The sequence below is a fragment of the Strigops habroptila genome, chromosome 1 (genome assembly GCF_004027225.2).
Source record: "Strigops habroptila isolate Jane chromosome 1, bStrHab1.2.pri, whole genome shotgun sequence".
In the NCBI taxonomy this organism is placed as follows: Eukaryota; Metazoa; Chordata; class Aves; order Psittaciformes; family Psittacidae; genus Strigops; species Strigops habroptila.
Window position 1 is genome coordinate 118,893,717 of NC_044277.2, and position 13,895 is coordinate 118,907,611.

General features: G+C 47.0%; 1 protein-coding gene across 1 annotated transcript; it reads left to right on the forward strand.

The window, feature by feature from the left end:
- The first annotated feature begins 6,743 nt into the window (after nt 1-6,743).
- On the forward strand, nt 6,744-13,324 carry C1QL3 (complement C1q like 3). The gene is made up of 2 exons (XM_030504396.2): nt 6,744-8,094; nt 12,629-13,324. The coding sequence occupies exons 1-2, from the start codon at nt 7,507-7,509 to the stop codon at nt 12,683-12,685; spliced, it is 645 nt and encodes a 214-aa protein (XP_030360256.1). The 5' UTR covers nt 6,744-7,506; the 3' UTR covers nt 12,686-13,324.
- The last annotated feature ends 571 nt before the right edge of the window (nt 13,325-13,895 follow it).

Below are 13,895 nucleotides of genomic sequence, written 5' to 3' on the forward strand. Positions count from 1 at the left end.
GTTTTGTTCTGATTCCACAAAACCATCCACATTTCTGTTTTATATTTGTGTGCATACACATGCATGTGTATGCCTCTGCATATTATAAACGTATGTGTAATGTCTCACTACATGACAGGAAAATTACAGTTGAGATTTTGTCTTCCTGGAGGGTAGAAAATCTCAGTCCCCAGATGGCAGACATGATCCCCAGCCAGTCACGTTCCTCTTCTCCTCCGATGCTTTTTGGATTTGTGCAGCAATTTTGCATACTAGAGTTTTATTGCTGTATAGAAAGAATACCAACTGTCTAGCTGAAAATGTATGTATTGCTTAAGAACACATGCATGTCTCAGAAGATGGTAAATACTTTGATTTTTCTCTCCAACCTACATCCTTTTTTTTTGTTGTTGTTGTTGTTGTTGTTGCTGAATTCACAAATGCAAGTTAAATTCACAAATACCAAACCCAAAGTTACATCCAGTACAGGGTAGCCTATTAAGAATGGCATTGGCAATGCATTGTGCTGGGAAACATACACGATGGTTCCTCTGCATGGCTCGTATCTCTACAATGCCATGAGGAAATGTCCCAGTCCCTTCTTCATTGTGCAGCACAATCAGTCCCTTCTGGGCGTAAGAGCACTCCCTGTATGTCCCTGTGCTTTGCAACGCACCGAATGTGATGCAAACAGCAGATCTCACATGCATTAGTTAACTTCTCAGTTTACAACTTACCTCGGTAGAGCAATTCAGAGTCTGTGATGGATCAGGCCTACAGATCAATATGGCAACATGGGATTTTTAATGATGCACAGCCAAATTTCACAGAATTCTGAGCACAGTTGCCTTCCATAATAATCAAAGGCTCAGCATTCTGCAGGATCACACCAAAGTCCACTATATGCCATTTTGTTGTAAAGAAGATTGTTTGGGATCAAAGTGTCTCCCGCTTTAACTAATGAAACAGATCAGAAGAAAAATGAATGATCAGAAATAATTGCAATTTGAAAAGTAAATTACACCATTAACTACTCCAGGAATCTATAATCAGGCACAAAAAGAAAATCAGTTGAGGGGATGACTGAAGAAAAAATAAATCTCTTGGGCATCTTGCCACTCTGGGGATTTTAATTTTGAGTTTTCCACTCCCAGCTATCCATTCTTGTTGCCCATCCATCAACCTCCTGATGAATATAAAGGACTCCAGTATGAAACACCAGAAGATTGCTGGCTTGGTAGAACAATGGAAAGAGAGTTCTTCAGGTTTGGAGGAGGAAGGGTAAATCGCAGATGACAGTTTAGAAAAGCTTGTCTCTGCTCTTGCTTTTTTCCCCCTAACATCTCTTTTTAATATCATTGGCAGTATAATAACCATTTCAAAAGTAACCAAAATCGTACTCATGGGCAAATCACCTGGAAATCTCCTCCTGATTGGCTCTAACAACTGACATAATTTTTAATAGAAGTGCAACATGATTTATGTCTTTGCTTAGTGGTATAGTTTTAAGCAGGGACAAAGTGGCTGTTTAATCTTACTCCCATGTTAGAGGCATTTATCTTCCACCCCTTTGTATTTACTATTTACATCTTCATAAGCATGCAGACACTGTAGCCTTCACTATTAGCAATACTCCTTGATTTAATAGCACTTATGAGAATATCTCTGTATTTTGAGGGTTATTAATGAACATTGTGAGTTCTTCTGTGTGCCTGCTTATGACAGGTTATCTGCTATGGATTTTGATCAGAAGGGAGTTAAGGGGGGTCAAGCAGAAAGCCTACATGAAAAATATCACAACCACTGATGTGGTTACATAGGCAGATGCAGAAGCCAAGACTTCTACAGCAAAAAAGGGTGACAAGTTAAAGTGTCCATCCTACAGAAAGGCAAAGGTGTGGTGTGTAGTGGAAAAGGGTGTTGTCAGCAAGTACAGCTGACCTAGACTGTGAGCTGGACCCTGCTGCAAGCAGACACTACCTTGGTGTCTGGGGGCTCAGGGTGTCCAGGGTCCTGTGAAGAAAGCAGGTGGAAGTGCAGTGTAGAAAACCTCATTGTTTGAAACCCAGTTCCTGAAATGCAGTGCAGTTATTGGCAAATGGAAGCTGGAGGAGTTGTTTACTGGTTGATGCAAGCTTTGCTCAATCGCACCTCCATAGCACCATGGCTCTTGGTGGCCTCACTAGAAACTGTCCAACTCACAGCTCCTCCTGAAAAGGAAAGCATGGGCCTGCCACTTGGAAGGGGTGACAAATAAAAAGGATCTCAGTGGGTGCAGCTTTACCCAGAGACTGTGAAGCTGATGCTAGGTACAGCTCTTTGCAGTTCTATACCATCACCAGTGCAAGAGCAATCAAGTGGTCAGGCACCACCAGGGTTGGAGAAGTACGAACATCACTGTCAAAAAAACACAAAGAGAGAAGCAGGCTTGCAGGCACATGGGAAAGGAGAAACCTGCAAGAACAATCTTTTATGCTTGCAACTAATGGTTTAATCTTTGGAATAAACAAGGTCACTTGCAATTATGAGTATCTTTTATGGTTAATTACTGCTATTTATGTTGGCAATTATAAAGTGGCATGTATGATTATTTTATATCCTTAAAGTTGCTCAGTTGAATGTGTAATCTTTAGCTCCCTATGTGTTTAAGACTTATTTTTACACACTCAGGTGTGTTTCTGTATCTGCTGTAGTTTACCAGTCAAAACATGATATACATGACTTGGGTACCAATGTTTCCATTTTAATTGACACCCCACCCAGTAACTAGTCATGTGCGGCTGATTTTTCAGATTAAAAACTAAAAAGGAAGAGTTACGTGGAATTTATTTGCAAATTCTCCTTGTTGAGCCCTGTCACTTTAGTGACAGCCCTCTCTGAATTCCCCTCTTATTCGGATTTGAAAAGTGGTTGTAACCCTTTCAAGGCTGGAATCATTTTCTTTGGATCATTTTCCTGTTTGCCTTCACATTCAGAGGCTGATCTTCAAAGGGCATTATTAACAAAACTTAATCTAGACTATTTCCAATTGTATGCAAACACAAAGATGGTTTAAATCCTTGAATAGCAGAGAATACCATGCAGAAGGGCTTCCTACATTCCAAAGGACAGGTAAAAGCTTCAAAAAAACAGCAAAGCAATTTTTTTTCTCTTGTACATTGAAGCTGATTTTCCTTCCATGAGCATAAAAGTCTTAATTTCATTAAATAATCCAATGGGTAACTTGCACCACTATAAACACAGATGGTCTTCAGTCATGCTGACCAAAGCAAATTTCTGGGAGAGCTTAGTTAACACTGCCTGTACCAGCTTCTACCCAAACTGGTGCAGGATGTGTCCCTGTCCAGCACCTACTACATGACACATGTGCCAGCCCTGAGATTTTAGCAAACTGAGTGAACAGAACCGAAACAGGAATGGTTTAGGATAGCAGCAAAGGTGTCACCACCATGGTACCTTTGAGCCATCTACACTGTATATGAATATTTTTCCTCCTTTTATGATAAATTTTATTTTGCAGCATTGAACCCGCTTACCTATTGGAGTGAGCGCCTGTTTTTCCTTGACTCTACCCCTGGTATCCAGGTTGAAATGCTAACCTTGGCACACATAATTAAACCAGTGTTTATAAAGGTACAGTGTAGCAAAGCCTTAATTTTTGAGTTGACTGGAATTCAAAACGTTTCTCTAAAATAATAATAAAAAAGACTTAAAATATAAGGAAGAGCAAAACAGATGCAGATAGGAGTGAGCAGAAGCAGTATGGAACTTGGCACAGCATTCGAACACTCCTTTGTTCGGCATATGCCTTTTTCCACGTTACTCCTGCTCACTGTAGCTGGTAAAGGGCTGCCCTTTCTCACATGGTATTTTTTCCTGGGTTAACCCTTTGGATTTAGCACTGAAGGCGTAAGGAGCCATTTTGTGCCTGGCAACTGCAGAACGTGCTCCCCTTTGTGCCAGTGGATATGTTCTTACACCATTTTCTCCATGTTTACCCTATCTTAGTGCTGAGGCAACGGCACATGTGTAAAATGGACATGCATGTTATGCTGTACATCTCTAAGGCTCGGTATGAACATTAACTAATTAGTCAGTAAGGACAAGAGCTGTGAGAAGGCTGTTTCAAAGAGCAGAAGCTGCAGGGGATACAGCTTGAACACCAGCTGCGGGTCTGAATGTGTAAAGGCCCAGAGGACAGGAAGGGAAGCAAACAGGCTGAAAGGCTGGAGGAAGCCTGCAAGAGAGCTCCAAAAATACAAAGAAATTTAACACGTTAAGACCAGCAGCAGCTCGTGTAGGAACAATTATGATATTAAGAATAGACTGTCAAGCTCAACTGTTAGCCTTTAGCATGGATAGGAGATTATATTATAGCATAAAAGCTACCCAAGCCTTAATTACAGCGAATCAATGCTCTGACATACCACTTCAGGAAAACGAAGGTCCCATGGTAAAAAGAGGTTTCTACATTTCCTTTAACTTTGCTCCAGAATACTGACACCTCCAGTGAAAAACTTCCAAGCCCTTCAGTTTCCCATTCTTAGTTTCCTTGGACAATACATTTTTTTTCCTTAGAAACTAAGGATAATCTAAACTAAAGGTAACTAAAACACAGGTCTGGCATTCAAGGTCCCAGGCTGTGTTCCCAGCTAACAGACAAGGTCCATTGACAAACCCAGCACCAGTACTTTCCCCGTTCTCTCTATTCTGCTTACTCAGGCTGTGATTTTTGTGGCTGTCTTCTCTTGCAGAAAGTCTGCAAGAGTTTAGTGTGAGTGAACACTCTTGGCAATATTGCATGAAGGTAAAACTATAAGTCTATTGAGAAGGTAAATGTGGTTGGTATGGTAGGACTTCACTTTAAAAATCAGGCTTGTCATAGCTGGAGTAAGAAACTGAGTGCGTGCTTGGTGCCAGTAAGTCACCCAGCATCACTATGGCTTAAAAGGCCATGAGAAGTTTTGTGCCTATTTGAGGGCAAGAAATTTTTCCCAATGTCTAACATGGCTGTTGCAATGGAAGTTTACGCACATCTCAGTGTCATGAAAACCGCCTGAGTTAGGGATAACTAAATACAATGCCTCAAGGGCCCAGCTACAGGCTGAGATGGACCCATCACTCTTACCACAACTTTTCTTTTGTTCCTGCCCAGATGAAAGATCAGCACTGAAAGCCCTTTCCTATGGGGTGAGGAGAGCAGTAAGATATGAGCATAATCCTCAAAGTGTGTTCAACTGCCTTCCTGGGTCTTTAGGGGAAGCCCTTAGCTGCGGGAACTGGCTAGCTTGTGTCAGTGCCAGATAAAGAATTTTTGAAAGACAGAGCATTGGAGGAGAGAAAGAAAAAAGAAGAAAAAAAAAGGGGGGGGGAGGGAGGGATATTTACAAGTGTGGGAAATGGAAGCTTTATCGGGAGATAAGGAGCTGGGCTGGCCCATCTCTACACAGCGTGGACACACTCGCTGCCTCTGAGTCTCCCAGGAAAGAGCAAAAGGAGCTGCTGACATTTCTGCTGAAAAGGAAGAATCAATGAATCTTTGTTTCCCGCCGCCTGCTTGTTTGAGCTTATTGTGTTGCGGAGTAGAAAAGGAAGAAAAGGGAACGGGTGAGGGGAGAGGGGATTCGTGCTAATAAAACCCAAGACAAGATCACAGCCCTCTGATCATCGCTGGAGATGCCATTATCTGGTTGTTGTCCTATTTGCCACTGTTGCTCATTTCTGATTCTTGCCTTGCTGTAATAAGTCACACTCTTTCTAGCCATCATCCCTGTATTGACAGGCAAATGTCACCCGCGTTTGATTGGCGTCCATTGCTCCTGAATACAGAAGTATGATCTAGGAATCAATTCTGTTTGTTTATTTAAACAGCTCTTTGTGTACCTTATACATCTGTAGGCAGGACAAGTTCCTTAATATTTTCTCGGGAGAAATGCCACTAATACTGCACATTCACTTTCCCACTCAGTCACAGAGGTGCTCATCAGCCCTTGGGGGAGGAGAAACCTTTCACACACACACACACACACAAAAAAAGGAATATTTAAAAAAAAAAAAAAAAAAAAAAAGACAAAAGGAAGAAAAACCAGGACTTAACAAAACGCTTTGCTGCCCCCGACTTAAGTCAGAGACCTTTTTCTTAGGTCCAGGCATCTGTTGATCTGCAAATGCCCGGCACTCTCCTTTGGCTTCTACACAAAAGGGAACTCTTTCTCCCGATGTCAGTTTGCTAGCGCAGCGGTGGCTGGCTTTAACACCGGGAAGCACTGCAGCCGGTGACGGGTACCGTCAATTCCACTTCACAGAAAGAACTGCTTCCTTCTCTGCCTTTATGGTTGTAATCGGGGAAGGGAGAAGGCGGCGATCCGAAATTGTGAGAGATGCTAATCTCTGTTACTGTGCGAGGTGTGAGGTTTATGTTCAAATAACTTCCACTTGGACAATGGGTAACTGTAAAGCGTTTCTACATTTAAAGCGGTATTTCCCAGAAAACACTAATATGGCAGGGCAGCCTCAGGGAAGCGTTAAGCAGGAGGTGGATTGACCTTTTAATTCTCGATCGGTGACCCAGAGGGTGACCCTCGAAGGGTACCCAGAGGCTGCTAAACACATCTCTTCCTTTCGGTCTGCTCCAGAAAGAGCTGTCATCGCAAGATGCAGCTAGTGAGTGAGGCTCACGATTTCGCCGTTCATCCGTTTGCGGGAGGGGTGGGGGAGGGAAAGAGGTGTGGGGGGGAAATACATATTTCCCACACTGCCAGAGTAATGCCAAACTCTCTGTGAGTGGGAAGAGCAGAGCAGATGCTGGAATGAGATGCCAAAGCAGCTCCCCTTTCCCCTGCGCTTTTGGGTGCCTATAAATTGCTCCAGCGCGCTCGTCAGCCTCCTCCTCTCCTGGCAGGTGGCACCCGGGCAGGATCCCGCTCTCTTCTCCGGCTCCGGCTCCGGCTCGGGCTCCGGCTCCGGCGCGGCGCGGCGGTGCGTTGCGGGCTCTCGGCGGCGGGCAGCGGGGCGGCGGCGGGGCGGCCGGGAGGAGCGTCCCCGCTGAGGACTGTCGTCTCTGCGAGGGGAGGAAAAAGAGGAGAGAGCGAGCGAGCGAGCGAGGAGGCGAGCGGGGCGATCGCGAGAGGAAAGGCAAGTTCCAGGGAAAGTTGACTCAGACTGGTACAGCCTGCAAAAAAAAAAAAGTCGATCGCCAGCGGGAGCATAAAAGTGCGGGCGGCCGGGGCGCGGCGGCAGCTCTCCCTCCCCTCCTCTGCTCTCCTCTGCTCTCCCTCCCGCCCCGCGGCCGCAGCGGCCGCAGCGGAGCCGCGACCCGCGGGAGCCCCCGCCGCCACCGGCAGCGGGAGGGCGGCGAAGCCCCAGGGGAGCCGAGCTCGGGCGGGCTCGGCTGTTTTTCGGCTCTGAGGAGGTCCCCGGCCAACCATCAAGATTTTGTCCAAAAGCAGGCAAGAGGATCGCCCTGCGCTGAGCCGGCTGGTGGGCAGCAGGCGGCGGCTGATCGCGGCCGGCGCGCTGGGGGTGGTGATGGTGCTGCTGCTGGTCATCCTCATCCCGGTGCTGGTCAGCTCAGCCGGCACCTCGGCGCACTACGAGATGCTGGGCACCTGCCGCATGGTCTGCGACCCCTACGGCGGCACCAAGGCGCCCAGCACGGCGGCCACGCCCGACCGCGGCCTCATGCAGTCCCTGCCCACCTTCATCCAGGGGCCCAAGGGGGAGGCCGGACGGCCGGGCAAAGCGGGGCCCCGCGGTCCCCCGGGAGAGCCGGGGCCGCCCGGCCCGGTGGGGCCGCCGGGTGAGAAGGGCGAGCCGGGGCGGCAGGGCCTGCCGGGCCCCCCCGGGGCGCCGGGGCTGAACGCGGCGGGGGCCATCAGCGCCGCCACCTACAGCACCGTGCCCAAGATCGCCTTCTACGCCGGCCTCAAGCGGCAGCACGAGGGCTACGAGGTGCTCAAGTTCGACGACGTGGTCACCAACCTGGGCAACCACTACGACCCCACCACCGGCAAGTTCACCTGCTCCATCCCCGGCATCTACTTCTTCACCTACCATGTGCTCATGAGGGGCGGTGACGGCACGAGCATGTGGGCCGACCTCTGCAAGAACAACCAGGTGGGCGCCGCGACGGGGGGAGTCGCGGGAAGCCGGGGACTTGAGGGCAGCGGGCACCCGTAGGGAACCGGGCTTCCTGAGGGCAGCCGGATACCGTGAGGGGAACAGGCACCCCGGGGGAAACGGGGTTTCGGAGGAAGCGGGCGCAAGGAAGTGAGTTGGAATAGTTCGGGGGTTGGAACTCGGTGATCTTAAGGTCCCTTCCAACCCTAACCCGGGAGGGAAAGCCGGGCTCCCTGAGGGAGCGAGCGCCGTGAGGGCAACGCGCGGGAAGGGGCGAGAACCCTCGGGGGAGCTGAGGGGAGCCGGCGCTCGCTGCTCCGCAGCCGGCGGGGGACCCTGCCGGCTCCGCCTCGGGTGCCGGGGACTCCGCGCAGAGCCGGGGCAGCCCCGGCCCACGGGGTGAATGCGGACTCAGAGCACTCTTTTCCTCGGGAGTCCCCGCTGGCGCCCGCTCCCAGCCCGCTGTCCGGGGCCGCCCGCCCTCCCGTCCGGTGCCGGCTGCTGTCCCGGTTTCAGTATCGGCGCCACCGCGGAGCGCTGACCGCAGCAAGCCGGGCCTGGAGCGGAGGGCGGCCAAGGCGGCTGCTCCAGCTGGGGCGAACGGGACAGGGGGTCCCCCAGAGAGCGGAAACTCGCCGGGAATGAACAGGAACCGGGGGAGGCGGGTGAGCTCAGAGGGGGTGATCCTGCGTGGGGAAGGGTGAGAGGAAAACAGCCACGGGACGGGGCTTCCACGCCCGATTTGGACACGCTCAGCCCCCGGCGGGGAGTGAGGTTTCCCTCTGCCAGAGAAACCCGGTAATGGTGAGAGCGCGGCGCCCGGAGACCTCTCCCAGCGGCGGGCCGGCACAAGCTGCGGCCCGAGGTCTGCCGGCACCTCCGGCATGAGGGAAACGTTCGGAATAATTAAAGACCTAGCCGTGCTACAGTCTGAGAGACAGAGGAATCACCCATTTTAATTAGGATAAAGGTTGCCACCGCGCTCGCAGGGGCCGTGCCTGTCACATCGCCCCCGGGGACCGTCCTTCGCAATTTTGCGCTTCTTCCATACACTGTTCGCAGACAGAGAGGTTGGCTCTAATTATTAGATGGCTATACCGCCATCCCTCCTACCCCGGGTGCCGGGGGCAGCGCGGGGGATCCCCGCGTCTCCGGGAGTTCCGCGGTGCTCCCTCCGGTCCCCGGTGCGGCGGGAGGGCGAGGGACCTGCCGCTCAACAGGTCCTTCCCCGCCCGGGCTTTTCCGGCACGCAGCGGGTACCGGGACGGGCGGGCGGCTCTCCCGGTTTGGGGTGCCCAGCGCTCTGCCCGGCTGTTCCCAGCCCGCCGGCGGGCTGGGCTGGGTTGATCCGGTGTCCCCGCCGTGTCCGTTCGCTCGTCGGCGCGCCCCGTCCTCGCAGAGCATCGCAGCTCGGCGGAGCCCTCAGCCCCCGGCCCTTGGCGCCCGGCACAGGCGGGAGCCGCGGCGGCCGGTTAATTCATTTAAAACGGCACTTAACCTTCTGTTTATGGCCCCTCAGAAGTACCGAGGAACCAGAATAATGAGGCCATCAGCAGCAATTAATTAAATTAGAAAATGTCCACCATAAATACTACCTCAGCAGATAAAGCAGGACTAGTAAAGCGAAGTACATCGCTACATGCGCACTTCGATTTCTTCATACAAAGGCAATATTTCCACCGCGAGAATACCATTTTACTTGCATTAAAACATTCTTCTGGTTTTGCCCCCTATTTATAATGATTTAAAGTGGTTATTTTCCTAAACCCTGAACAAAATGCACACCAATACTTTTTAAAAAGTACTCAATTATAAATATTGCATTGAGCCTGAAGTCTAATCGTTGCCCCAAATGTGACTGCTTCCAGTACCAGATATGAGACAAATTAAACTCGCAGTGATTCAAAGGGGAAGAAAAAAAAGAAAGGGCAGGGGTTCTCTGTATATTGTTTGTATATATCTATGCAAAGATAAGTGGTTTAGGTAAATACAAACTATTTAAAATTGACACACAGTTTTAATGCAAGCAGTGCCTCCTTTTGATGATGATTTATGCTTGAAACACTAAACGCTGATGTGACAGTGGTTAATTTTGTGTGTTAATTTGTAAGAAAGCACAGAAATTTTGGAATTAAGTCGTTAAATGGGAGTCTGACAAAGGTCAACATCATTATAATCCAGTGTTTTTCTAACAAAGAAAAGACCAAACCCCTGGAAAGTGCATGACTTACAGGGGGAAAAAAAAAATCATCTCTGAGCAGTGTACAGGTGGAACCTCAAGGTCTCTGGTGTTAACACATTGCCTCCTTTAATGGTTATGAAGCTTGAATCTCAGCTTTAAGGTAAGCTGAGACCAACACAGCTTACCTTATATCACACTATTTGGTATGTGTGTGCAACCTGAGAGCGTAGCTTCATGAGAGAAGTTGCATGCAACTTCTGTAATGTATAGCCCGTTAGCGGCTTCATTTTGAGATACAGTTACCCTTTTGCAGCAGTACACTGAGAATTCATTTGAGACTGTTCTCCTAGCCTTTGCTCTGGCTAAGCAAACAAGCAGGTAAAACCTCCAAGAATAGCACACTGGAGTTTAGAGGGCATTTATTGCTATGCAGAGGGCAGGAACATCAGCACTTTGGTTTCTAGACTTTCAATACTCAGTCTTTTTTTCCTTTTTCTCTTCAGCCAGTATATACTGTATGTAGAATCTCAACAATTCATTGCTGTTGTAGTCAGCGCCCATATGTTGACTCCCTTAAGATAGTCACTAATGCAATTCGAATTCTCCTTTACCATCCACAGAAACACAACATTTTAGACAAATCCACGGAAGTAGCATTTCATTACCATGTAAATGGGAATCTGGAATGTACTTTTAACCATTTTGTTTGCCAGTATGCAAGACACTAGTTCTCTATGAAAGTTTTCCTACCTCATCTCTAGCCTTTTCTGCTCCTTCCCCATTCGCCCCTCTGTTTACACCCTACCTTCCAGCGAGTGTCTCAGCCCGTTTATTTCCTTTGGAGGGTATTTTCAGGGTTAACTGGCCCAGAGCCTTCACTCCCCCTGCCTGTCATTAATCCAGAGGAAATACCCAGTGCTTAGAACAATTCTTGCTTAAACACCAGCAAAATAGCTGGCCTCTGTAAACAATCCCAGGCAGTTCAGGATCAAGAAGTCTGAAATAGTTGGGGTTTATCATCATGCCATTGTATCAGTTTAAATGTGCAGCCTGTCATACCCTGCAGCCTTGTAAGCCTTTCTCCCTCTCCTTACGGATGTATAAAGAATTTCCACCTACCGTGATTTTTTTCAGCTGCATAATGCCATAAAAGCCCACGCGGTAAAAGAATGTTTCAGTATTAATGTGAAATCCTATTGCATGAAATTTAATTTTGGAAATTTATCATTTAAACTTTGAAAGGAATCCATTGAAAATTGTGAGTTTATAGCCTATTTTTTCAATTCAGAACAGATAAATCCCACATATAGTACACAATCATGCATTATTACATTAGTTCAGGTTTGCCGTAACCACTAAATCCACTTGACTGCTTTGTAACTACGCTAGAACATAAGCCAAGCAACAGCAGATGGTGTTTACACTGAATATATCACGTACAACTAGTTTAAATATTTTACCGAACAGGGTCAAATTATTATATAAAGATTTTGGAGACTTGCAATGGCATGGGCTATTTATTGGCTGGACCAACATGCATCTCAAAATCAACATGACCGGGTTGTTTTGACTAGTAATGTCGAAATGTACAGTAGCAGAATAGTCAGGGGAGGAATTGGGGGAAAAAAAATTAGGTTAAAGTGAAAAGTTGCCAACATGAGGAAAGTCCCTGAGTGACTTGTAAATTCCAAAACCCCTAGAGTGAATAGAAACTTCCTGTGGATTTTGCAAATGTGCACTCTTAACCACACTGAAATTAATGTTTGCTCACTGAATGTGGCAATAGCAGTTTCCGCAACCCTGACTGGGCTCCTTGACCCGCTTTGTGTGCAGTTGGAAGTGTGTGTGCGGGTGGGTGCGGATGTTTGTATTCTTTTTGCAGCATGATGCCGTTAGTAGTTTGACAATAAATCGCCTCTGGGAAAAGTCCAGCCTGGTATTATCAACAGGGCCTCACTGTGGATCCTCACCAGTGTCAGTCACTCATCCCACTCAAAGAAAAGCTAAGCCAATGTAAAACTGGCACATGACCAGATCATTGTCCCAACTCCAGCTGTTATTCCGCATGTATTAAAAAAGGCTCCAAACATCTACAGGAGTGCAGGTGGTGGTTGTGTGTTAATAAGATGACTGAGAAAGGGATAGTTCTCAGTTCCTGCTTTCATTTCAGATGTTGTATTATAGGAGAAAATAAGCAATAACCATAGGAAAGAACTACAGTATACGTTGCCAGGCATTCATGTGGCAACTTGTGCATGCTTGAATAAAACATTGAGGACATGCTTTAATTTCACCATGCAGGAAGAATTATCTGAGTTTTCTTAACCACTGATTATGCATTTTATGTAGGTTCGAGCTAGTGCGATTGCTCAGGATGCCGATTCAGAACTACGACTACGCCAGTAACAGTGTGTTCTTCATTTGGAGCCAGGAGACGAAGTTTACATTAAATTAGATGGAGGAAAAGCACATGGAGGAAACAACAACAAATACAGCAATTTTCTGGATTTATTATTTATGCCGACTGATAATGAGTAAAACAGACCCACCAAACCAGTCCAGAAATGAAGCTTGCTCTTCTAAGCAATGGATTTGCGTGCAAAAGTCAATGAAACAAGCACCCCAGCAGAGCGCGACCATCAACACCTCAGTAGCGGGGGGAAAAAGTCGAATGCTACCTGATTCAACATCCTGTACAACACAGAGAAACATTATGTTAAAAAATTACAAACAAGTTAAACAGATGTGCAATCCACTACCGCCAAAGCGAATACTTCCTCATTGTCCAGTGTCCATGTGAATGAAGTCCTACATAGAGCAAATTTTTATAGAAAAATAAACCACCACCTAAGACGCTGAGGTATTTTTTCAGTGTAATATGATACTTTGATGTGTTATGATCTTGCTGCTTTATCCATACTTCAGCTTTGGTTCTTGTGACTTACTTGCTAACAATGATGCTTGGAGTCCACTCATAGTGTGATGAGGAATGATTTTCCAATAAAAGGAAGGGGTAATCAAAATATACTTTCTCTCTCCAAAGGATTGTTTGCCTTGTACTTTTTTATCCTTCCACATAAAACTAAAAAACAATCAGCTTCAAGCCTTAACTCAATGTTCCTGCTTTGTAGGTTTACATTAGACTTTTAACATCATATCAACCCAGTGGAGTCGTTTAAATTTTGTCTTCCCTTTAGTTGTGTTCTAAAAGGAAAGAGGATAGAAGAAACACTTTTTTTTTTTTCTTCCTTCCTGAAAATATAGCTATATAAAATAGAATATAACTATTCTATTGACCAAATCCCTGATTCCCACCAAAGCCAATGGCAAAACTCCCATTGATATTAGTGGAAAAAAAGACGATTTGCCTTTAAATTGTAAACGTGTAAATACATGTCTAGACAATTCTTACAGGCCCATTCCTGATGGTTAGTTGTGTAAATATTTAGCAAGGTGGCATCCACATCCTCAGACTAAGGTAGAGTGTTTTCTTTGCAGCAATTAGTCGTCACTAGTCTTTAGCACTTAGTCTGTACTCGGGTACTATTTTTATAAGATAGTTATGACTTAACATACTGCAGATGTTCAGCTAGAATTTCGTAGGAGTATCATGGGT